Source organism: Cygnus atratus, chromosome 1 (assembly GCF_013377495.2).
Source record: "Cygnus atratus isolate AKBS03 ecotype Queensland, Australia chromosome 1, CAtr_DNAZoo_HiC_assembly, whole genome shotgun sequence".
NCBI lineage: Eukaryota > Metazoa > Chordata > Aves > Anseriformes > Anatidae > Cygnus > Cygnus atratus.
In genome coordinates, this window is record NC_066362.1 from 4,620,807 (window position 1) to 4,645,500 (window position 24,694).

Below are 24,694 nucleotides of genomic sequence, written 5' to 3' on the forward strand. Positions count from 1 at the left end.
GCTGCAGGAAGGTTGGGGGGTATTTATTTTAAAGCGAAATGGGCAAAAATGGGATTTTTCAGCCTCTCGGCCGAGGGAAAGAGGGAAAAGTCCAGCACCCCCCCCCCGCGGAAATACGGGGAAACGCCGAGGGGGGGTTGCTTAATGCAGGGACATGGGGGTTTCTCCCCCGAACCCACAGCAGCTCGGGGGGGAAGGGGGGGGGGCGGTTGCTTTCCCCCATAGGGGGTAGGGAAAACATGCCCCAGCTTTGGGGTACGGGGCTGCTCTCCGTGGGGAGAGGGGCAGCAGGGAGGGAAGGAGGGAAATTTGGCGCTGGGGTCAGCCCTGGAAGAACAGACGGACACTGGGGAGAGAGATACCCCCCAGGTGTGCCAAGGCGCGCGTGGGGATTTATTTTTTTCTGCGTGGATCGCGTACCCCTATACACATATAATAATAATAATAAATAATAATAATAATGGCCCGATATAATTCCCTCCCGAGGAGGAGGGGGGCAGCAAGGCAGGCTCAGCCCCCCCCCCCCAATGTCACCGCTTTTCCTCGAAAGCTCTCGGTGCAGCCGTGGGCTCGCTCCGGTGCTATTTGCACCATCACAGGCACAATTAATTTTTTTTTTTTTCCCCTCTCTCTCTCGCCAGGCTCTGCAGGCTCCCGGCAGTGACAGCCGCTGCCGGGACGGGTTTCATCACGCTCACACCTCTGCGAGCCCCAAGGACCCGGCTCGACCCCCCCCCCCCCCCCCCCCCCCCCCCCCCCCTTTCCCCGGCCCGCCCCCTGTGATTTAGCCGGGCTGGGTGTGCAGAGAAATAGCCCATCATATTTCTCTCCCTCTTTCTCTGCCCTTTCCCAACCCGGAAGAGCTCTGCTCTTCAGCCCAGCCCTGAGGAGGAGGAGGAGGAGGAGGAGGAGGGCAGGGTGGGCGTTTGGAGGATGCGGCTCCCCCAGGTTTTCCCCCCGGGTGGGAGCTTGCGCCATGCCAGCAGCCGCCGCTCCGCTCCTCCCGCACTCCTGCGCTGAGAGCTCCAGCGGAGCAGGACAAAATAAAAAGCATCTGCCCAGGTCAGTGCATCCGTATCTCCCCCCCCACCCCCAACCCCCACCCCTGGCCTCCCCATCCCTCCCTTCTCTTTTTTTATTTTTCACCCCTTCGCCTCCTCCTTTTGCTCCTTCTCCACGTGGAGGGAATTAGGAGGGGAGCTGGGCTCAAAGGGCAGCAGCCGCCGGCTGAAACTCAACCCGAGCCGCCGCCCCCCCCCCCCCCCCCCCCCGCCTCTTATAGCTGGGGGTGTGCAAGGAGGGGTGGCTTTGCCCGGTGACCTTGGGGAAAGGCACCCCCGGCCAGGGAGGGACGAGAAATTTAGGAAGAGAGAAGGAGCTGGGCTGCCCCTGGCTGCTGGGGTGAGGATGGTTGGGGCTGGGGGGGGGGGGGGCACGCAATGGGGCACGGCGCTGTCAGCCCTGCCCGTGCAATATTAACCTCGGTACGGGGAGGGGGGTAGCAGGGGCCTTGCCGTGCCCCATTTCGGCTTTTTTATGGGGATAAAAAAAGAGGTGCAGCCACGCAGCCCCCCTTCCCAAAGCGCTGCGCGCCTCTCCGCGCTGTCCCCACGCGTAATTCTCCCCACCCGGGACCTGATTTTGGGCGATCCGTGCCGTGTGTGCGCCCTATAGGCTATATATTTAACGCTATGTATTTAAACAAAGGTATACAATACACAACAAATATATATGCTTCTAATAGGATGTAATTAGGGCGAGCTCCCCCGCGTCTCCTTTCCGCAGATCTCCCTTGTTTTATACCTCGCCAGCCCAAATCATGCCTAGCCCGGCTTCAGGAGGAGGTGAGGAGGAGGATGGCTCTGCTCCGGGCCCGCACCCCACATCTCCGCGAATACTCCCCCTGTCCCCAATGCCACCGGGGAGATGGCTTTTGGGTGCCCGAAGGCTAAAGGCTGATTTTCCCTTTTCTCCCGGCTTCAGGTCTCTCTCCTCCATCCTCCCCTTGTAGGAAATGTGCCACCGTCCTGCCCAGGGGCAGCAGGGAGCCTGGGCTGTCCAAAAATGCGCGCAGGCTGTCACCGAGAGCCTTTAAAATAGGGGGAAAAAAAAATGCGTGTGCGCATCCATCTCTCTCCTCTTACTTTCGCGTGTCCGTGCGCAGGCAGAGGGCTCTGGGGAATGGATTTTAATGAAACCGGCTAATTAATAACCGCCGGCCCTGCTTGTTTTCCCCATTATTTATGGGCCGCAGGTGCGGAGCCGGGGCTCGGCATCCCCGGCCACCTGGGCAGGCAGAGGGGGGCACGGTGGGTCCTGGCAGCCTGGGGACAGAGGGGACAGAGGGGACAGAGGGAGAGGAGCAAAAGAGTGTTTGGTGAGGAAGGGGGGAGAGGGTAGGGCACCGCACCGGCACTTTGTTCCCGGCTGGGGCAAAGCGCTTCATTCATTCTCCCCGGGAATAAAAATAAAATATATTTTTTTATTATTATTATTTTTAACGGAGCCGAAGGGGGTGTTTTAATTTCAGGGGGGTAAAAAACGAGGAGAAATTGCTCCCCCGCAGCTTGCCTGGGTGCTCTGCTCGGCCCCCAGGACGGAAAGGTGCCTATAAGGGCACCTCTAGGGGACAGCACCCCCAGAGGAATTAGGGATGAAACCCCTTTACAGCAGCAAGGAGTGCAAAATCGGGGCAGACGTGTGTCCCCCTCCCTCCAATTTGAATTTGGGAGCTTGGGACACCAAATGCGAGCCCGACATTTACGGAGCGGGTTAGGGCCGGGGGGCTGTGGACAGGGGAGGTTTGGTTTGGGGGTGCTGGGGGTGCGAGGACTGCTCTGAGCTAGCGGCAGCCGGGCTCTTCCCGGAGCAAATCGCTCCGGTTTGGGTGCCGGGAGGTCAGGATATGTCCCTCCACCTCGACAAGGAGCCGGTGTTAATTCCACCGCCTCTTCTCACGTCAATTTGGGTGTTCTGCTTCATCGTAAATCCCAGGGTTTGGGGTTTATGGGGGAAGAAAAGAACCCCAAAAGTCACTAAACCCGACGGCAGCCTCACCTTTTCCACGGGCTGCGTGGAAACCGGTTCAATTCACCTTCACATCTATTTCTTAAAACGCTCCTGGGAGGCAAAACCGAGGCGAGCAAAGCGAGAGCCCCTTCCCCGCCCCGGGACGCGCATCCCCGGCGCTGGGAGCCGCCGGCTGATTATTGTAGGGCGATCATTTGCTTAAAGCCTCAGCAGCGGGGAAATACAGTGGCTCATTTTCTTTTTTCTTTCCTTCCTCCCCCCCGCTCCTTTTTTTTTTTTTTTTTTTGGCTGGTAATGTGCATTTCCTTAACCTCACCGGATTTTTTTGGGGTGGGATTTGAAGTATTTCTTCTCTGTCTCTCTGTCTCTCTCTCTCTTTTTTTTTTTTTTCTCCCTCTCCTTCCCCGTCTCTTTTATTTTTTTATTGTTTTTTATCTGCCGGAACCTCTCGGAAGCGGTGCCCGACCCCAGCGCCGTGCCGGGGGGAGCGGTGCCCGCGGATGCTCTTCGCGGGGCTTGGAGCGGGAGGAGAAGAAAAAAGAAAGGAGCTGGGAGAGGAGAATAAAAAGAGAGAAAGGTGGAACCCCTTTTCCAGCCACCCCTCCGAGAAAAGACGGGAGGGGGAAAAGATAAAAAATAAAAAAGGGGGGAAAAAGGGACTTACCGTGCTGAGCTTGAAGCCGGGGCTGCGCTGCGGGAAAAAGAAGCAGGGAAATGGGGAGGGAAGGAAGGAAGGGAGCTGGGCTCTGCCTCCCGTCCCGGAGCAGGACAGGGACAGGCAGCGGGGGTGACAGGGCCACCACCCGGGACCCCCCCGGGTCCCCCCCGCCGCCTCGCCCGGCTCCGCTCCGGGTTTGCGCCGCGCACTTTGGGGAATGCGGCGGGGGGAGAGGTCGCCGCTGGGACTTGCGGAGCCGGTTTTTGATCTTTCTCAGATTTTTTTTTTTCTATTTTTTTTTTTTTAAACTCCTGCAGTGTCCCGGGGCAGTAGCCCTCCTCTCAGCTTCAAAGGAGGGGGGGAGGAGGGGAAAGAAAAGTCCCGGTTTCTCTCTCCTCCCAATTTTAATTCTTCGAATTTCTGTTCTTCGGCAGAGCAGGGTTTCCCCCCCCCCCCCCCCCCCCCCCCCGCCCCCTTCCTCCCTCCTCATCACATAGCATCATTTGCGCTGAAAAAAAAAAATAAAAATGTGTGCTTCTGCTGTGTTGCACGAAGGGAGGAAAAATTGGAGCCGATGTAATCAGAAGTTGATTTGTGCTCTCGCTCGATTTGCATGGCTCGGCATTTCTTTGTGTGCGTGTGTGTGCGTGTGTCTGCTTCCTCCCGATCTGCACGAAAGGGAGATAAATGAATTATTAGAAGCGAACGGAAACATACACATATGTGCATTTAGAAAAGAAAAAAAAGAATAAATAAGAAAAAAACCACACATGTGGCTGGTTTCGAAGCGGAGGGGAAGGCTCAGGGGGACAAGCTGCCTTGAAAGAAGAGAGAGAGAAATGTCAGTCTAGTATCTCTGTTTTTCTGTAGGACTTTCTATTATTATTATTATTATTATTATTATTATTATTTATTGCTGGCTTGTGGTTCGTTTATCCTGCTAGAGAGAGGGTGGCGTTGGGGGAAGAGATCACAATTCCTTGCCTGATTGACGGAGGGGGAAAAAAATAAAAAGAAGAAGAGAGAGGATAAAAAAGAACCATTCCCTCCTCTCCCTGTCTTTGTTTAAGCCGGCCTTATCTCAGCAGCTCCCCGCACACCGGGCTGGTCCCGACTGCGTGTCCCGGGAGGGGGCGATGGATATGGGGCAGCGCCTTTCCCTCCCCGACCCCATTCCCTCGGTAGAGAGCAAGGCAAAAAAATCTTGGGAGCTCTGCCCTGGGCCGTGTCCTCTCCATAACCCTCCGATTCGTAGCTCCCGGCTGTTTGTACAGCTTTACCTGTACTATTCTGGTACCCTGTAAAAACCCCAGCCCGGCAAACGTAACTTAATCCGCTTGCAGTCAATTGTCGTCTAAAAGGAGGGTGCGAGGGGGGGTAAAAGCGGAGGAGGGGGCTTTTTCTGCCTGTCCCCGCCCCCCAAAAAAGGCAGCGAAACCCACGCCGGTGCCAGTGTCTCGGGTGGGCATCACTGGGGACGGAGCAGAGGGGGGCCGGAGGCAGCGGGGCAGCCCCGGCCCCATAAAACCTCCTCAAAACCTATTATAACGGCAGGGCCTGGGGATAATAGGGTGGTGTTGGTGTTGGTGGGGGGGTCGTGTCTTTTGAACGCTCACTTTTAGGGGAGAGGTAGGCTGGTACCCGCCCCATCTCCCCGGGTTTTATTATTATTTTTCCTTTTGGGACTTTTGTCAAATGGGTTTTGACTTTTCAGGGCCAGGGATCGCCCCATTGCAACCCCCCCAACACGCAGCCAGACAGCCCCTGGCTTGGAGGGATGCTGGAGCCCGGCTCCCCCGGCAGAATTAACCCCCGAGAGCCTTATGGGGCGGCTGGGGGGGCGATCCTGGGGCTAATTGCTCCAACAAAGGGATCCTATTAGAGCCGGGCTGTCACTGGAAACCCTGCTGGGGGCTGCCGGGTGTGGGGGGGGGCGAGGTGATGGATCTGCGGCCACAGCTTGGGAAAAGGACGGTCAAGGCCAGCGATCCTGGAAAAAATAATAAAAAAAGAAAGGAAAAAAAAAAGGAGAAAAAAAATAAAGAAAAAAAGAAAAAAGGGAAAAGAAAAAAAAATGAAAGAAAAGAGGGGGATCACGGGTTATAGGAAGGAAAGGGGAGAAAATTATGGATTTGCGCTTTATTTACGTATTTATTTATTTATTTCGGGAGGGTGTGTGTGTGTTTTTGCCCTCCCCACCACGGTTCTCCCCCGGCCGGGAAGGGGATAGACAGATCGGGGCTGCGGAACCGGGAGGAAAAGGCAAGGGCAGGCTGAGCAAAGCGGATCTGAAAGCGGGTGCCCTCCTCCCCAAATCGGGGCTGCGGCAGCGGGGGGGAGGCGACGAGCAGGGTCCCCCCCCCCCCGCCACCCCCTGCCCGCCCCGTTGGGGCAGCCCCCGGCACCGAGCAGGCTTTGGGGCGACCGATTTATTTCATTGCTTTAATTTTATTTTTTTCTTGCAACCGTCGCTTTTATTTTATTGCGTTGCGTTGCATTTTGTTGTATGTTGCTAATTTGATCTGGCGTCAAGCTCTCCTCGCCCTCCAACCAGCTGAAAGGTGGCGACTGCAAAAACCTTCCCCTACCCGTGGATGGGGGCAAAAGCTCATTTTCTCGAGGGTTTAGCAATTTTGTGACCTCTCTAGGGAAATTCCCCTCCTGCGATCCCACGCTTGTCGGTACCGGAGCTGCAACAGCGGCAGTGGAGCGGGGTGGTCTCAGCTCACCTGCCCCCCAGCCCGTGCCACCTCCCTCCCCCTAACACCTCCCAAGGGATTTCTTTTAAAGGGATTTTTGCGAAGGGCTGTGGACCAACCCCACCCGCAGGGACGGCTCGGGCTCGGGGGAAATGCAGGGAGGAGGGATAAAGGGAGAGACTCTGGCCTCACCTTTACAAAACACGTTTAGAGCTGGGGTGGGGGCCGGAGAGTTTGTGTTTTGCCTTTAAATCAATATTTTGCAAGCGAGGGGCTTCCCCTGGCCACTTCTGTCCAAAAAAATATCCCCCCTCCAGGGGGAGGGTTTGGGGCGCGGGACCCTGAAAAATAAAATCAGGCAAAGCTGCTCCTGCAGAGCCGAAGCGAGAGGGAAGTCGAGCCCGGAGCGAGTTAAAAATCCAAGGGGAAGGCCGTGAGCATCCCCCCCCTCCCCCCCATCTCGGGCGCCCCCCGAACGCCCCCCTGCCCCCCTAATGAGATGCCGCCAGCCGTGCCCGGCTCCCCCCGGAGCCTTGGAGGCGCCTGGCAGCGAGGGGAGCAGCGGGGCCTTGGGGGTCCGGACTTCCCGTCCCCGTTTTTCCCCCTTTATCCTGGGTTGTCCCCCCCCAGCTGCTGTCCCCTCCGGTACCCAACAAGCCCCTAACCCCACCGGGCGCGTTTTCCCCCCCGGCTGGGCTGTCCCGATTCCTCCGCACGGCTGGTTCCCGTCCCCGGCGTTTCTACTTGCCCCAGTCGGTATTTTCAAAAATATCCGTCTAAAAATACAGACCATTTTTAATGCTTGAACCGAAAATTCAGCCTCAGCGGTGTTTCTGTGCCCCACGCTCACGTTCGGGTGGATCCCCCCGGCCCTGCCGGCAGCGCAAGTGAAAAATCGAGGCTAAAAATCGGCGCAGGGAAGCGCGCATCTGCCCAGGACTTGCCCGGCCGCCCGATCCGCGCAGCCCCGCGCAGCGGCGGGGAGCGGGGTGCGCGGGAGGCGCTGCCGCCGCTGCGGAACCCCGGGTTTTAATTAGACCCCCCCGTATAAAAAGTGCCGAGAGGAGCCTGAGCTTCCTCCCGCAGCCGGGTAGACTCCGGCTGGTCGCTGTGCGGAGACACAGCAGGCTCAAAGCGGCCCCGTGAGTGACTTTTTGAATTGCTGCTTTTTCTTTCAGTATTTCTCCTTTTCTTCCTTTCATTATTTCTTTTTTTTTCTTTCATTATTTCTCATTTTCTTTCATTTTTCCATTTTCTTTTCTCTTTTCTTTTCTTTTCTTTTCTTTTCTTTTCTTTTCTTTTCTTTTCTTTTCTTTCTTTCTTTCTCTCTCTCTCTGTTTCTCTCTCTGTTTCTCTTATTTTTCTATTCTTTTCTTTTTTTTACTTTTTCCTTTTTTTTTTCTGTTTTCCCCTTTTTTCTTTCTTTTTTTTTCCCTCTCGTTCTCCTTTACTCCCTTCCTCTCTTTCTCCCTTCCTCTCGTTCTCTTTTTGTTTTTCTCTCCCTCTCTTCCTCCCTTTCTCCCCTTCTCCCTTTCTCCCCAATTCCCTCTCCCCTCTCTCCATCTCTCCCCCATATCCCCCCTCCATCCCCCATTTCCCACTCCCCCCCCCATCCCCAGCCCCCTCCATCTCCCCCAGCCCCCTCCATCCATCCATATCCATCCATCTCCCCCCATCCCTCCCCATCTCCCCCCGTCCCGTCCCGTCCCGCCCGGTCCCGTCCCGTCCCCGCTAGGGGATGCCCTGGCTCAAGGCAGCGACCGGGAGGGGGGGGGCGGGCAGTAGCCAATCAGCGTGGCCCGCGCCCGCCGCCCCGGTTCCTGCTCGCCCCCCATTGGCTGAGGGCGGCGGGAGGCGCCGTGGGGAGCCATGGGTTCGAGACCGGGGACGGCCGGGACGGAGCGGGGACACCGTGGGGGGGGGGGGGGGGGGTGCGTCCCGAAGGGGTCTGCGGAGCCGTCCCAAGCCCTGCTGCACGTCCCTTGCACGGCTCCGGTGGTGTCCAGGAGAACCAACATCTCCGGTAGAACTGGGAAAAAAAAAAAAAAAAGCCCCCAAATTGTATTATTCCCTTCTCAGAGTTTATATCCTAAAAGCAAATCCTCAGAGGGAGCAGCCCTAAAGCCGCCGGCAGCCCCTCGCAAAGAGAAGCGGCCGCCTTTCGGGTCGCCAGCCCTCGGAGGTGCTGCACCTGCCGGCGCATCCCGGAGTGGGATCCGGCCGCTCTTGAACCTCCAGACCCCCGAGGTGCTGGGGAGTGGAAGAGGGGAAGCGGCCCCACTCCATCGCATAACGTCCGGGAACTGCCTGCCTCTCACAGAGTTTGGTGGCCAGCGGGAAAAGTTAGTTAACCCCTTTAAAAAAAAAAAATGAAGTGGAGAAAAAGGAAAAAGAAAAAAGAAAAGGAAAAAGAAAAAGAAAGGAAAAGGGAATAAATAGAAAAAGAAAAAAGAAAAGAAGGAAAAGGAAAAAGGAAAAAAAGGAAAAAAAGAAAAAAGAAAAAAGCAAATAAGGAAAAAGAAAAATAAAAAGAGGAAAAAGAAAAAGAAAGAAAATTCAATAGCAAAAATAGCAAAAAGAAAGAATAGAGTAAGAGAATAAAAAAAAAAAAGAATAAAATAGGGGAGGGAAAAAAGAAGTTAGTGAAATTGCGCCGCCCGGCGCGGGGTTCCCGCGGGTGCGCGGCGGGGGCAGCGCGGAGGCTCCGGGTGCGCCCCGCCGGTCCCCTCCTCAGCCGGGGCCAGGCTCCGCCCCCCCGTGCTTATGACACTGGAACCTCCTTAAGTTGCGTCTCGCCACAGCTGTCTGTAAGCACTGAGCCGGCTGGCGCCATCCTGCTCCTTTCAGAAAGAATGCCTTCCCTGTAAAAAAAAAAAAAAAAAAAAAAAAAAAAAAAAAAACACAGAGAGGGAGGAAAAAAAAAAAGGGAAAAAAAAATAGGGCGAGCGAGCACAATCTGATCTGATCAAGCACTTTCAGCTTCATCCCTCCTGGGTCACATACTGCTTCTCCACCAAGGTTTGTGCGGAATTTCTTTAGCGACTTTATTTTTTTTCCCCCTTCTTCCCCCCTCCTTTTGCCCTCGCTCCTTCCCTTCACCCCCACCCTCTTGTCTATCACATTACCCCCCTCCTCTCTTTTTCCCCCCTCTTTTTCCTCTCTTCCTCCCTTTCTCGGTTGCATAATAATTAATGAGCAATCAAAGTGGCTCTAGGCTGCAGCGCAGCGAATGGCACAAGTTCTCACCGGGCTTAAGCCGCCGGAGCTTCTCAGGTGCAAACTGAGCAAACAAACAAATAAACAAACGACCGCGACGACACCGAAAAAAAAAAAAGGGGGGTAAAAAAGGAGAAAAAAAAAAGGGGAAAAAAAAAAAAGGGCAAAACAAGCGAGCTGCGGCGGCCGGAGCTGCTGCTAGCCGGGCGGGGAGAGAGCGAAAGAGAAAGAGGCGCTGGGAGAGGTGGGTCCAGGGCAGAGCAGGCGCTTCCCAGGGATGGCTACCGCGGGATGGGATGGGTTTGCTGCTGCCTAAAAAGTCAGGTGCTAAAGTTCAGAGCTTCTCAAGCACGTTTCTCTCTGCCACTCTCTCTCTCTCTCTCTCTCTCTCTCTGCTCCTTCCCTTTCCTCTTTCTCGTTACAGGTGATCAAAGAAGAGAAACATCTGCAAAAGAGCGGAAGATACCGAGGGGATCTCACTTCGTAGAGATTTTTTTCCCTGAGTTTATTTGTTTTCTTTTCTTTTTTTTTTTTCTTTTTTATTACATTCTCCTTTTTTTTTTTCTCCTCCTTTATTTTTATTTTTTACTTTTATTTTTGGAACCGGCCGCTCATTACCGCAACCCCCCCTCCCTCCGATTTAAAACCAAAGCAAAACAGAAACAACCCCGACTTCGCCGAGCAGTTCCCCCCCCTCCCCGACTCCGCACCGTCTCCGCACCGTCCCCCCCCTCCCACCGCCGGCCCCCCGCGCCCTGCCGAGGAGGAGGAGGAGGAGGAGGAGGAGGAAGAGCAGCGGCGGAGCACCGAGCGCGGAAGATGGAGGTCTCCACGGACCAGCCGCGGTGGGTGAGCCACCACCACCCGGCCGTGCTCAATGGGCAGCACCCGGACTCGCACCACCCCACCCTTGGCCATACCTACATGGACCCCACGCAGTATCCTCTCGCCGAGGAAGTGGATGTACTTTTTAACATCGACGGACAAGGCAACCCCGTCCCCCCGTACTACGGCAACTCCGTGCGAGCCACCGTGCAGCGATACCCCACGGCCCACCACGGTGAGTGCCCCCCGCTGCCCACCCCCCCGACCCTCGGCGGCTCCGAGCAGCCCCGGCTGCCGGCGGGCAGAGCCCCTGGGAAACTACGGCACGGGGGGGATTTGGGGGCTGGCTTGGGAGAAATGCATCCCAATCCGGCTACTTTTCGCTTTCTTTTCCCGCTTTCTTCTCTTTCCTTTTTTTTTTTTTTTTTTTAATTCTTCTCCTTCTTTCTCTTTCTCTTTTCCTTCTTTCTCTTTCTCTTTTCCTTCTTTCCTTCTTTCATTTTTTTCTCTCTTTCTCTCTTTCTCCTCTCCATCTCTCCTTCCTTCCTTCTTCCCTTCCTACTTCCCTTCCTTCCTTCCTCCCTTCCTCCCTTCCTTCCTCTCTTCCTTTTTTCTTTTTCCTCACTCCCACTTTTCCCCTCTCCTGCTCCATGTCTTCCTCTTTCTCTTTCATCTGTCATACTTTTTTCTTTCTCTTTCTCTCTTTCCCCCTCTCTCTCACTTAGGTATTTTCCTCTAGTTAGGCGAACAGGCTTTTCGTACGGTGTTTAGTTTTTGCACGATTAGCTGATCTCGAGAAAAAAAGCAAGCTGTAGAGCAGGGGTGTGAGAATGACCCCGCTGTCCTCACGCTTGGGATATTTCATTTGCACCTTGGGAGCTTGTTAGGCTTGATTTGAAAGTTTTGCACATTCACCCAGGGCCGCACCATGGCGCGTGTTGAAAACAAGAAAGAAGAAAAATCCCGAGGTGCAACCAGGTTAGACACCAGCCCTGTTGTGTTTTCTTGTCCTGCAGGAAGGTAGTGAGCCACAGCCTGAGTTTTATTCCTGGGCCACAGCTTTTAGAGAGGAGGCAAAATACCTGGGGCCGATGGGGCCCAGGTCTGAGGAGGGATGAAAATTTTGGTGCCATCTTTTTAAGAAGGATCGGAGCGACCCAGTGTACGCGGCTCGAGTTTGCCTCTATGGTTAAAAATTAGGGAAAGGGGGAAAATAATAATAAAAAAATGAGGGAAACAACCAGCCGCTGATTTCCAAAGCCACAGGGTGACCTCTCCGAAGTGGCGGAATCTAAAAAGCCTGAGGCTTGCCGTGGAAATCACCACAAAATCAAGGCGAAGAAGGTGGGAAGAGTGAGCTGGGCTCCGGGGGCTGCTCCCGGCCCTCGGCTACTTGTTGAGTGCGAGGCTGCATTAGGCTCCGCTCAGTAACTGCATTGTTCGCCTATTAGTCCATTTAAAACAATTATTTCTAAGGATCAGCAGCCTTTGTCCTTTCTTTCTTTTCTCTTCATTTTTTTTTCCCAATATATCAGCAGAAAGTGGAACTGCGGTCTCTCTGATCTAGCCTGAATATTATTTACTATGCTACTTCCTGGAGAAGATAATGAATCTTGACCCTTTCTATTCGTATAACCCACCTTCCCTTCCTTTTGAGCAGTTACTTTCAGTATTGTTCACTAAAGTCTGGTACGGTGAAAAGTAGCTTGGAGATCTTCTAGACACACACAGGCTCCCATGCAAACATATGTGTCCATGCTGCACCCGCTCCTTTGCTATCTGTGGCTCGATAGATCTGTGTTTGCATCTCTCCTTCTGTATATTTAGCAGTCTGTACACACGTATCACGATACCTAGAGAAGTTAAGGACCTCTAGATGTCATTGTGTTTCAGAGCTTTACTAGCAGGCACAAACTTGCTCTCCTCCAGGTGAATAACTGTGTTTTTCAGCTTCTAGCGATTTGTTCAAGTCGCTGTGAATTTCGGTAGATTTGATTCTTTGAATGTTTTTTTTTTTTTTTTTTTCCCACAAAGGCAGAAATTATTTTAAAATATTAGGTATGATCCCTTCGGAACATTTATAATCAAAGGAAAAAAAAAATTTGACTGCTTAAATCTAGATAGATCTAGTGGTCCCTCTAACCCAAATCCAGGTCTGTATTTTAAAACACAAGTGAAAAGTCTTTTGTGATACGAAGGGGATGGAGAGTTTCTTCTCAGACAGTTGGCTCTCTCCGCGTGTGCCATATTGTCACAAAAACGCTGTCTAACATTTGAGGACAGCCTGATGGATTAAAAAAAAAAAAAAAAAGGGCAAACTGGGGCAGTATGCAAAGTTTAACAGCCCTGCTGGAAAGGTTATAATTCCGTTTTGGGGCATCTTCTGGTCTTCTCCGTTTGGCCAGAATATGCCCAGGGTTTGTAGCCCATGGCTGCTTTTGGGAAGTGACTGACAAATTATTTTCCAGCTAAGAAAAATGATTTCTGCAGCAGGGGCTTGGCAATTTCACGCGGGATCTTTCCTTCAAAACCTGCCTGGGATTGTCTGGAAGGGAGAGGGTGAAGCAGGGCTGGCCATATCCCCCCTCCGTGTCCCAGGGCATCCCTGCTCGGGGGGGGTCCCAGCCCGGCTACCAGGTCCTGCAGGATCAGGGCGACCACTTCGGGGCTATGACAGCGTTAAAAGTTTAATTTTAAAGGGGGGGAAGCCGAGGGGTCTGCACCAGATGCGATTTTTCTTGCTCGCCCTGCACTCGGGATCCAGCCGAGCTTTTGGGGAAGGAGGGGAAGGGATGGGGGGGTGCAGGCTGGCACCCCCGCGACGGGCTCATAGGGGTGCAAGGGGAATGTAACCGGCTTTTTGCTGTGCTTTTTTCCGCGCAGGGAGCCAGGTGTGCCGCCCCCCGCTGCTGCACGGCTCGCTGCCGTGGCTGGACGGGAGCAAGGCGCTGAGCAGCCACCACAGCGCTTCCCCCTGGAACCTCAGCCCTTTCTCCAAAACCTCTATCCACCACAGCTCGCCGGGACCCCTCTCCGTCTACCCACCCGCCTCCTCCTCCACTTTATCCGCCGGCCACTCCAGCCCGCACCTTTTCACCTTCCCGCCGACCCCTCCCAAAGATGTGTCCCCGGATCCGTCCATCTCCACTCCCGGCTCCACCGGCTCCAGCCGGCAGGACGAGAAGGAATGCATCAAATATCAGGTGTCCCTGGCCGACACCATGAAGCTGGAGTCGTCCCACTCGCGGAGCAGCATGGCCTCTTTAGGGGGAGCCACCTCCTCCGCGCATCACCCCATCACTACCTACCCGCCGTACGTCCCAGAATATGGCTCTGGACTTTTTCCCCCCAGTAGCCTCTTAGGAGGATCGCCTACCGGGTTCGGGTGCAAATCCAGACCGAAAGCACGGTCAAGCACAGGTAGGGTTTTTGGCTTTTTTTTTTTTTTTTTTTTTTTTTTTTTTTGTCCCAGATGCTCGGGAGAGGGGAGGAAGCAATAGGGGTGGCAAAGAGGGTGCACGGCCACATCCTCCACGCACAGAGGGATGCGCACAAACACTCGTGGGATGAAAAAGAGGGGAAACTTGCTGACCCTACAGCTTGCCCTGAGCCGAATCCCCCCTTATTCAGCCTGAGAGATGCCGTTCCCTTCCAGGGCTCCTGCCCCGGGTCCGATCCTGCCCCCTCCGCTGCCCCAAAGTGTGTGTGCTCAGCTGCGGCGTCTAACGAGGAAGCGAAACCGAGGGAACCGCAGCATTAGTGTATCTCTCTGGATTTTAATAATGCCACTTAAATCCCGGCCAACTTCCCCCGCCTGCCCTCCGCCTCGCTCAGCCCAGGGCCTCTTCCCCTGCGGCGCCGGGAGGCTGGGAGATGGAGAGGGAAGGGGGGGGGGGCGGGATTTGCCCTGAGCTCACCCCCGGCCCCAACCAGCTCCGTGCCCCCGGACCGGACCCCAGAAACATCCCTCCTAGGGAAAAAGACAAGGAGGGACTGCTGGGGGGTCCCCGGCTCCCTGCGCATCCTGCGCGGCTCCGCTGCGCTGCGGCGGGGAGGGGGAATTATGAATTTGTGGGCACCAAAGGGTGCTGGGTGAGCCCGTGTGTGTGTGTGTGCAGAGCAAAGGGCGATTAGTCAAAACTCTTATTTTTTTTCTCCCCCCTCTCAATATATATATATATATATATATATATATATTTTTTTTTTTTCCGTGGAGGCTGCTGCAGGGTTGCCTGGCATGAATGAGATCAGTTTTCAGGGTTTTTCCAGGGTGACATTTACTCTGTCTGTCTGAGCAGGGACTGTCTCTATTTAGCTGATATGTTTGAGCTAATCCAATTATTTTCAGACTGCTGCACGCGACAGTTGCATTGTTTATCCAGCGCCAGGAACTTTAATAGAGTCCGGATGCGGTTAGAGTGACAAAAAACCCCAGACCTGTATGTTTTGTACATGAAAGCAAGAGAGAGAGAGATGGAGTGAAACAAAAGAGAGGGACAGACACTCAAACGCTCTCAGAGCGGCTGCCCCGGCTAACCGGAGGGGAAAAAAAAAACGACCCGGGGATGACCGGGAGCAGCTCCCTCCCGGCCCCGGCACGGACCGGTGGCTGCTGCGGGGCCGGGCTCCGACTTCGTCCCCTGCCCGGTGCCCTCCGAGCCTCAGATCCAGCCGGGGCACCGGCTGCGCGGGATTTTCAAACCGTTTTGCCCCCTTTCTCCTCCTCCCTCTTGTTTTCCTTTTGCCACTTTCTGTTACTTTACCTTCTAGAAAGACGTCTGCGGTTTGAGATAAACCAACCCCGAGAGCAACACCTATTTTTTTTTCTTTTTAAAGTCGATTTTAGCAAGCTGGGAAGCTCGCAGACAAAGGGGGATGGGGCTAGGCGAAGGGCTGCAGGAAAAGGAGGGAGGGGGTGTTTCTGCAGGATGAAAGAGGGAGAAACGGCTGCATTTTTTGTTTAATCATTCTAAGTTTTTTTTTTGGAGTGTGGGGAGAGAGGGTTTTAGCGCAAAGGTACTGGAAGAACGGCTGCCGTTTGTGGTTAGGGTGCGGATGCCTCTTGCTCGAACGCAGCGCGGGCTGGGGCAGTGGGGAGCTGTGTGCTGGGTTAACTCTGCTCCGGCCAGCCGAGGTCTGCTGCAGCTCTCAGATGGCTTGCCAATGTCTTTAGGTGCAAGAAATACAACAACAACTGACTACCTAGCCCTTCGAAAGTAGCTGGGAAGAACAACTGCATCCCCTAAATCTGTATCCCCTCTGTGCTGGGAGCCAGTGGGTTGGCGGAGACGCCCCATAACCAGGGAGAGGATAAACGGGTGTCAAAAAGGAGGGGGAGGAGATGGAAAAGACTTTAAACAGGCATGGGACCGTTTGGGATCCCCCAAATTGGTGTTGGACCATCAGGCTCTACATGCAGTGGGGAAGGCAGAGGGGTTTCTGCAGCCCTGACGGCTGAGCAGTGAAAGCTTAATTGCAAACCAATATGCAAACCAATTGCAAATCAATAGCGGGTATCAGCAGAGAGATTGTGGATTGGCTGGAGATGGAGGGGTGTTTGGGTTGTTGATCTATGGTTATTTTGGGGGTTCAGGATTTGACTTGACCTGAGGCCAAAGGAAGAGCCTCCCTGGGTCGTGCACCCCCTGCGAGCCAGGGAGATGCTCCAGGGGTGACCCTGGGGTCCCCATACATGTTGGAAAGGGTTCATGGACAAAACTTTGGTATCTCAGGAGGGTCAGGGGCTCCTATTATAGCCTGTCAAGGTTTGTCTGGTCCATATAGTGAGACGGGGACCAGAGGGCCATAGGAGTCCTTACTCCAGAGGTGATGGGGACCCACCAATCCTTCAGCGTCCTTCCTGCTGGAGTGCTCCAGAGTGAGAGCTTCATGGGAGCCCCTCGAGCTGCCCTAGGGTTTGGGTGAGGGAACAGAACACAATACAGCTGATGGTGTGGGGGTGTGAGGACTGGGTGGGCAGGATCAGTTCCCACCAGGTCTGAGTGCCCCCACCTCTGCCCAGGATGTCCTTCAGACATGACCTCAGGACTTTGCTTCGACATCCTGAGTGTGGAGAGGACAGGCAGGGTCTGGCACAGACAGGTCTTTTGGAGGGTTTTTGGGGGTTGGGGGAGCTTTCTCCATCCCCTTTCACCTCTGCTTTCCCTAAGTGATCCATGCGCTCTCTTGTTTCCAGAAGGCAGGGAGTGTGTAAATTGTGGGGCTACCTCAACCCCCCTGTGGAGAAGAGACGGCACCGGGCACTACTTGTGTAACGCCTGTGGACTCTATCACAAAATGAACGGGCAGAACCGGCCCCTGATCAAACCCAAGAGAAGACTGGTGAGTTTCCATGTTTGATTTTTTAAAATTTATTTTATTTTTTTTAATGCAACTTTTGCTTCTTGTCCACAGCCTAGGATGGAGACGGAAAGCTCAGCCAGACCCAAAATCTGGGCCCACCATGCCAGAGGGCTGGGAGGGAGGACGCTCAGGGATGTTCCCATGTGGCATGGGCCTCAGATGATTGTTCCTATTGCAAATTGCAGAACAGGTTTAAAAAATCAAGATTCATGACTTTTTTGTAATCCAAAAATGAGCTTTCTCCCAGTTTGCGATAGGGCAGAGGCCTCTGTGCAGTGTTCCTGCATGGCGACCCGATGATGGTGGCTTTCTCCAAGGGACATGGGCACTTCCCAGTGACCAAGGAGATATCAGGAGAAGAGGGTTTCTCTGGGGCCCCCCAGACAGCTCCCTGTGTGTTTCCACCCCCCTTGGTGCTGTGGTGGGGGACCTGAGCTGATGGTGGCTCAGCTGATGGTCCTGGTACCATTGGATCCTGGTGTGGTCATTTGTCCCCGAGCACTGTATGTCTCCAACCATGCCATTGCTGCCACCAGGTAGGGGATGGCAGAGGGTGTGAGTGTGCAAAGCTGAGTGTGCACCTGCAACAACACAAGCTGGGAGAAGGAGAAATGCTTGCGTAACTATTAGAAATAATAGTGAACTCATAGTTTCAGGCCTCGTGACCGTAATGTACACAGGCAATATGTTATAGCATCCCCAGTGATCTATTTATGAATTTCCCTGGAAGCCACAAAAAGGTCTGGAAGCTGTGGGCACGGCTAATAAATGCGCTGAAGTATATTTGGCAAATAATCAGGCAAACCACAAGGGGAAAAATATATCAAGTGGGGGAAAAAAATATGTTCCCTGCCTGGGAAGTTATTGAACGTTTCGAATCAAGGCACGTTTGGTTTCATTCGGATTAAAATGTGAGCGGGCTCCTGGGGGCTGCTCAGAAGGTGGAGAAAAAGCAGTTCTTGCATCCCCACAGGGTTTTGGGGCTGATGGAGCGAATGGGATGTCTGCGGTGTGCCAGTGCGGGAGCTCGGCTGTGCATGTTCGGGGATGGACGCTCAGTGCCTTCCCCCGCACTTTTCCCTTACAAGAAAACGTTGGTCTCCCTGGGCTCAGGCTCGTCTTTCATAGCCTCGTTAGGAAAAAGGAAAGGCTTTCTAGGGAGGGAAGTGCAGGTTGGGATTTTTAATTTTTGGGCAGCTCTCTCATTCTCTTCTCCTTCTCCCCCTGGCCTTTCTGTCTTAAGCACACACACACACACACTTCATTTTCTTATTTTTTTTCCCTCTCTCGTTCTCTCTTTATGTGTAAAGTTAACTTCCTAGGAAAAAGCTGCCGGATATCTGGGCCCTGGAGATAACTCATAAACAACAGCTCTGTTTCCCCAGCCCAAACACACAGGAGCTTGAGTGTATCCAAACAAGCAGAGGGGGAGGCAGGATAGGAAAGCGGCTGGAAAGGGGGTAGAGCTTTCACAAAGTGTCTGATGGAACCATGAAAGAATGTCCCGAATCACCCCGAGCCCGGCACATGTAAAATGGAATACATAAATAAATACATTTTGAAAGGTCACTCTTGAAAAAAAGAAAAAAAGAAAAAAGAATGAAAAATGTAAAGGGAGACCTTGTCTTGCATAATCACTTCTATCTTGGGCATTTCAGTTAAAGTGTAAGTTGCAAAAAGTTCCCATTCTTTGCACATAGCCTCTGCTAACTAAGAACTTTGGATTTTTCTTTTTTCCTTTTTTTTTTTTTTTTCCAGCACTGCCTGGAAAAACATTTATTTCTATAATTATATATATTTCCCCTGCTTTCTCTCTATATTTATTTCTCCTGCTTTCTCAAAAAAAAAAAATAATCAGAAGGCACCAGAACCAGATCTGCATTCACATCTCATTGTAAAGGGATGGGGACACGTGTGCCCGTGGCTTGACTTGATCTTCCCTGGCTTTGGAAGGCAAGTGGGCAGGGGCAGGCAGCGCGGAGGCACAGGGTTGGGGGCCGTGGCATGCACCTCTTGCTCTGCCACAAGCTTCCTGCCTGACCTTAGGGTAGTTTTGTGGGCTCTGATCCCCGGTGCATTGCAACTAATGAAAGGGCTGCGATGGTCTGGAGAAGGAAGTCAAATAAACCCTTAGATGCTGAGAACCCAGCCCAAGCTTTGTTGAGTTCAATGGGTGGCTTTGTAAAGGCTTCCTTTATGGGAGATGATGGATCGAGCTTTGCAAGGTGAGAAGGTGCAGGGAACTCTGCTTCATTTTGGCGGGACAGTTGTGGGTCTGGAGGCGGTGGTGGTGGTGATGGGGGGGTGCAGGATTAAGCAGGTGGTACTGAGCCACCACTGTGGTTGAATGGTCTCCATCCCTCTTGGAGACCCTTCGACCCTCATCAAAGCCTGTGGCAGCCCCGTCACTGCTGAGTCAAAACCTTCCTCTGAATTTTCTCTCTTTCCCTGCCCATGTGGACGCAGAGATCTCCGTTTCCCTGTCCGGCTGCTCTGGTTTTGGAAGGACTATAGGCAGTTTCTCTGAGGGAATTGGTGCATGTAGTCTAATTTTAGGAAGCTGTCACCTGCAGATTTTTGGACACCCCATGTAAATTTGGGCACGGAAAACACCCCTAAAATAAGCATCTTTATCAGTGCTTTTTTTCCTCCTTCTGCACCCTCCTTGATGCCACCTTTCCATCAGCATCAGCACAGGCAACCTGTGCATGAAGTTGTGTCCTCACTCCCATCCAACGTCGGGTCCTGCAGAGGACACTGGGCACCCTATTGCCATCCCATAACATGGTTAGGATTGGGTCAGTGATGAGTATTGGTGGAAACCATTCCTGGGAGCTTTTACGATAGTGTTATTATTCATTATTTCCTGCCTGCTGCTGGTGTCTCTGGTTTAAAATGCGGTGTGAAAGGTACAGTCTGGGACCAAAAGAGAACAGGGTTTAAAATATTCAGATGATGATGCTGAGGTTTTGTAGGGAGAATGTGGCAGATGGAAGAGGTTTTAGAGAAGACAGTAGACACTGCGATTTATTTGTGTATTTAAAGTTAGCCGGTGAGGATCTGCTTGAAATCCTGAAAAGGTAGCAAGGTGGTGACCAGGCGTGTCTTTAAACGCATTTACCATATGAGAAATTACGGTGAGCACTGCGTAGAAACCCCAAATGTCTTCAAAGGGGATGTTTCCCCTGTGTGGGCTGAGTCAAATATCACTGGTTTTCAGAAATTTCCTTAGGCTTGATTTTTGGGTTTGATAAGGGCAAAGCTGCCACAGAGAGACTCAATCCAGCCTCCGAGCCACCCGTGCTTGGCCGCTGGGTCACGGCGAACGTGCGGCTCTGCAAGGAGTTACGTCCTTGCTGCACATGAAGCATGCCTACCAACCCAGGAGTTCTGATGGGAAGCAATTTTGGGGCCCTGGCACAGTCCCTAGGAGGACAGGACAAAGGTCTATGTGTGCAAATGCATCCTATGGGCTCTGCTGTTCATGGTGGGGTGTCTCAACCTCTTTGGATGGATTTTTGCAACCAGAAAACCTTTCACGCTGCGTGGTGAGATCCCCTTGCTGTCAGAGCAGGCACTCTGTGATACTTCCTAACGCTCGTGGGCACAACGTTATTTATTTTTCAGACAGTTCTTTTTGTGTAATTAAAAAGAAAAAAATATTCCTACTCTATCTAAAACAAAACCAACCCGTCCTCTCTCCACCTACGCCACATTCAATTATGATTAAAATTGCAACATGACCTAACAAGAGTTGGTATTAATGCTAGCGCTGTGCCAGTGTCCATGTTTGCATTTTGGGTTTGCTGTATGGTATCCAAAGATGCGGTACTTTTTTTTTTTTTTTAAAAAAAAATGTTGAATGTGTTACAGTTGCTGCTGTGTGGGGTGAGGGGTAAATTTGAAACAGTAAGAGCACAAAAGAGAGCATTAAAGGCTCAGTTCTGCAAGGTGCCAAGCATTGCTATGATCTGGCAAATCGCTTAAGCACATGTTTTAACTTTAAGCACATGAGCAGTCCCATTGAAAGCAGCACATCGGGATGAAATCAGAGCTCTGGGGCTGTGTCATGTTGATGAAGAAGAGATAGGAGTGGTATCTAAAGGTCTGTTTTGGGAGCTGTAGGCACTTGCACACACGCAGGCATGCATCCACATTCATATAAAAGTGTGCAGACTCCTTTTCCTCCTTCAGTGGCAGAAGGACAATTTGTATGCCAAAGTCACAGTTTTTAAATGATAAGCATGAATTCATACATGTGAATGAGAAGTGACTTGGCTAGATTTGGCTTTCCGAAATCATTATCACAGTTAACAAAAAAGCTTCTTTATACACCTTGATACTTATACTTTTTTTTTTGTTTTGTTTTGTTTTGTTCCTCCCCTTTTATGAAATGGTAAATTCTTCTTTCAGCCTCATTACCAGTCCTTAAATAAACATGAAGGTTGAGGCTGCAAAAGGGTGTAATTAAAAAGTCGGGATTCTCGCTCTTTGCCGCAGTGTTATTTCCAATCTGGAGCACGTATCCTTTGAAGCGGAGCCAAATTTATGGGACTGGGCCACACTTGAGGTCGGACCCAGCGAGCAGCTGCCCACCAAGCACGGCGCGGGTCTCATCCGGCACTCGCCGGAGCCGGCATGACTCATGTCATTGACTCCTGCAATTGTTGGTTCAGGCCCTGACTGCAGAATTAGACCCCTGGGGGGTCTGAGAGAATTAAGATGGAAAGACATGTTGGCATTTAAATACTATTTTCCCCTCTGGAATGGGCTGTGCCAGCAGTGCTAATTTTGATGAGTCCTATCAGAGGTTTAGCACTCACTTTTAGGATGCCCTTTGGCACCTGATTCAGTTCATATATAATTTGGGATTAAAGTACCTCGGGAATTTTTTCCAGAATTATTATTGGTTCTCACAAGCCAGTTTCTGGAGGCCTCTGCTGATGTGTGTCAGTCTTGCACAGTTGATGTTTTCTTTCTCAGCGATTTTGTTGATTGCACCTTTTTAATGCGGGCGTTTTTCTCTCCCTCTCCTCTCCCTCCCGTGTCCCCCCCACCCCCCCCCCCACCGCAGTCTGCAGCCAGGAGGGCGGGCACGTCCTGCGCGAACTGCCAGACCACCACCACCACCCTGTGGAGGAGAAATGCCAACGGCGATCCCGTCTGTAACGCCTGCGGGCTCTACTACAAGCTGCACAATGTAAGTGTGACGGTAGCGCTCGGTAGCAGGGCCTCCCTTCCCATGCTCGCTGGTCCAAGCTCTTCCTTGACTCAGGGATTTCCAGTATTGGGTGGTCCTGATACCTCCTTTATCCCTTTGGGGACCCTGAGGATTGGAGCAATGTGCAGGCATCCCCTCGAATGTAGTTGATTGGACTTGGGAAGGTATAAAACAGGATGGTTTGTGGGGAATGTTAGAGCTTTCCCATGCCTGAGCCAAGAAAGGAGGGGTGGATTAACACAGAGAGACCTTATCCACTGCTGATCGGGCTCAGCGTGCTGGAAAAGACAACACGCCGTCCTGCAAACTGATACCCCTTCTATGCACAGCTTGGTTCATCCAGCAAATACAAGCACCGCCAAAAAAGAAAAATGTGCCAGCTACTATTTAGGCCTTTCTTGGGTTTGTGGCTATCTTTGTACTGTCCCTCCGCCAGTCCCCAAAGATGATTTATTCAGGTCTAGTGTTTGCCCCATTTGACGCAAGCGATTCCTAAACCAAAAAGGGCTTGATTTAGTTAGTGGGTTGTAGAGTCTGCTCAACCTGTGATGTGAATTTTAAAGCATCTGTCATGGAAGGGAAGGAGAAATGAAATGAAATGCCTGGCAGATTTAATCTAATATCTCCATGCAAAGCCAGCTTGCAGGAACCAGAGATATGTGCCCCAGGGAAAGAGCTAAAGGGATCTGAAAAGTCTTCTACCCAATAATACTGCTAAAAAGGAGTCTTAAGGCAACTCGTGCTACTCTCATTCCACATGTGGCATTAGAATAATTATGTCAGAAGAAGGAAGAGACTTGCAATTTCTGTGCTTTGATATCACTTTTTTGGGGGGGTTTTCTAGTGGTCGTTTGCTTTATGTTTGACTTAGAAATATCAGGCTATGTTTTGCCCTCATGTCCACCCACACAAACACATCAAAGATGGATCGGGTTTCATGGGGCAGCCAAACCTTGTGGTGTTTCAGTCCCTTCCATTTGTTATTTCAGGCTCTTTGTTTTCTTGGGATGAGTAAACAAGTTTGGATTAAGTAGAAAAAAAGAACAAAAAAACCCAAAAAACAAAACACAAAACCCAACCAGGCTAATTTTTCACCTGTTCTGTGAGAGGCATCTCCCTTGGAAAAAAGGAAAATGTGTTTACCCTTTAGTGGGCAGGCGTCTCAGCATGTTTTGAGTCCTATGTAGCAAACAAAGCTTGTCATCAAACTTTCAGTGTGATCACTGCAAACAAAAGGCTGGACCAGGCAGGAGGAGTGAAACCTCTTAGAGTATCATGAGAAAATATTCTCTGTTTGCTATTTTGGCAAGAAGGCAGCAAGGTCAGCCAGCCTCACTGGAGGAGTCTATGCTTGTGCTCTGTTTTCACTGGGGCTGTGCAGCCACCAGAGGTAGGACTTATATCACATAGCTCAGGATGGCAGCAGCAGGGAGACCTATAACTGAGCTGCACCCCTTGTACCCCAACAAAGCCCTTGGAAGGAAATAGGGTTTTGTCAGGTGCCACTTGTTGGACCTGGTGGAGATGCTTGTGTTTGGATGAGATGATTTGCTCCCCCAAAGAGGGTCCAGTTTCTCCCCATGACTACAAAGGCAAGTAGGATGCTAATTTCAGGTGTATTTGTACCATAACCATCAGACTGGAGGCATCCCCCCTAACGTGTATGAGTCCTGGGGCTCTCCAGGAATACGCCTGTGAGAGCACCTGCTCCCTCTCTCTTTTTCTTTTTAACACCAACTTGTGAACCTAGTTGGCCCGAATTGACCCCTAGACCCACTGTTTAGGGAAACTCTGATCCAGCTGTGAAATTTGTGACATGGGGCAGGCCTTGAGCACATTGGAACCGTTTTCATACTCATTAAACACACCGTCAGCTGCTGAAAAGCTCAGCATAGCTACTTACCGAAGTCAAGTAGTATCTTGCCTTATGAGCAACTCCATTAATGGGACCTGCTTAAATGAAACCCCTAGAGGACTGAGATACTGTGTACAGCAACAGAACTAGGCAAGGGTACTACAGTCTAGCTATGAGTGGGTAGATCCTTTTCTTTTTCACTTTTCCCAGTAGCTGATGAATTATTACTACGGTGAGAAATGGGCAATGTTGCTGCTGATTGTCCTTGAAAATACCACCCTGAGCTTTAAAGCTTTACAGGGGCAGAGCACTTAAGCATTATTCTGCAGCCCAGTGTGGCTTGCAAAGTGTGTGGCTGTGAAGGCTACACTGTACTTCAGAAATAAAATATGAGCATTTTTTTTTTTGGGGGGGGGACTGGTGGTAAGGTGGTGGTAGCTTCACCAAGATGCCTTCTATTTTCTGGCTGCTGGGAGGCAAGACAGTAGGAGCTCTGCTAACTGCCTGCTGAGTGGCACTAGCATCACCCTTTAATCACTCAAGGCAAGGATGAAGTTTGGTGGTTGCGTATGAACAAGTTTTCTTGGCTGGTGTAAATTGGTCTGGTATTTTAGAGTGCAAGACCAATTTGTGTAGGAAGTGGTCCTTCTCCTTTGGTGTATTTTGTGTCTACATCTGTTCTCCGTTAAGAACTGGAAATACACAGATTTCTAAAGCTCACCATAGCATGTTCCTCCTGAGCAGCAGAGAGTGTCTGCACAGATCTCGTGTCAATGACAGCTGAAGTCCTTTGGCTGCTTGGAAGATGCCTTCACTCTAGTTTAGGC

General features: G+C 51.8%; 1 protein-coding gene across 11 annotated transcripts in view; it reads left to right on the forward strand.

The window, feature by feature from the left end:
• Positions 1 to 923: 923 nt before the first annotated feature.
• Positions 924 to 24,694, forward strand: part of GATA3 (GATA binding protein 3) — a 28,778-nt gene continuing 5,007 nt past the window's right edge. The window contains exons 1-5 of one of the 11 annotated variants that reach the window (XM_050713002.1): positions 924 to 1,062; positions 10,028 to 10,663; positions 13,312 to 13,848; positions 16,628 to 16,770; positions 21,866 to 21,991. In XM_050713002.1, coding sequence (XP_050568959.1) covers positions 10,423 to 10,663; positions 13,312 to 13,848; positions 16,628 to 16,770; positions 21,866 to 21,991 — 1,047 coding nt within the window. In that variant the 5' untranslated portion in view covers positions 924 to 1,062; positions 10,028 to 10,422. Of the gene's footprint in view, positions 1,063 to 9,196; positions 9,406 to 9,772; positions 10,664 to 13,311; positions 13,849 to 16,624; positions 16,771 to 21,865; positions 21,992 to 24,694 lie in introns of those variants that run through there. The other 10 variants (XM_050712993.1, XM_050712985.1, XM_035549431.2 and 7 more) reach the window with 10 other exon arrangements.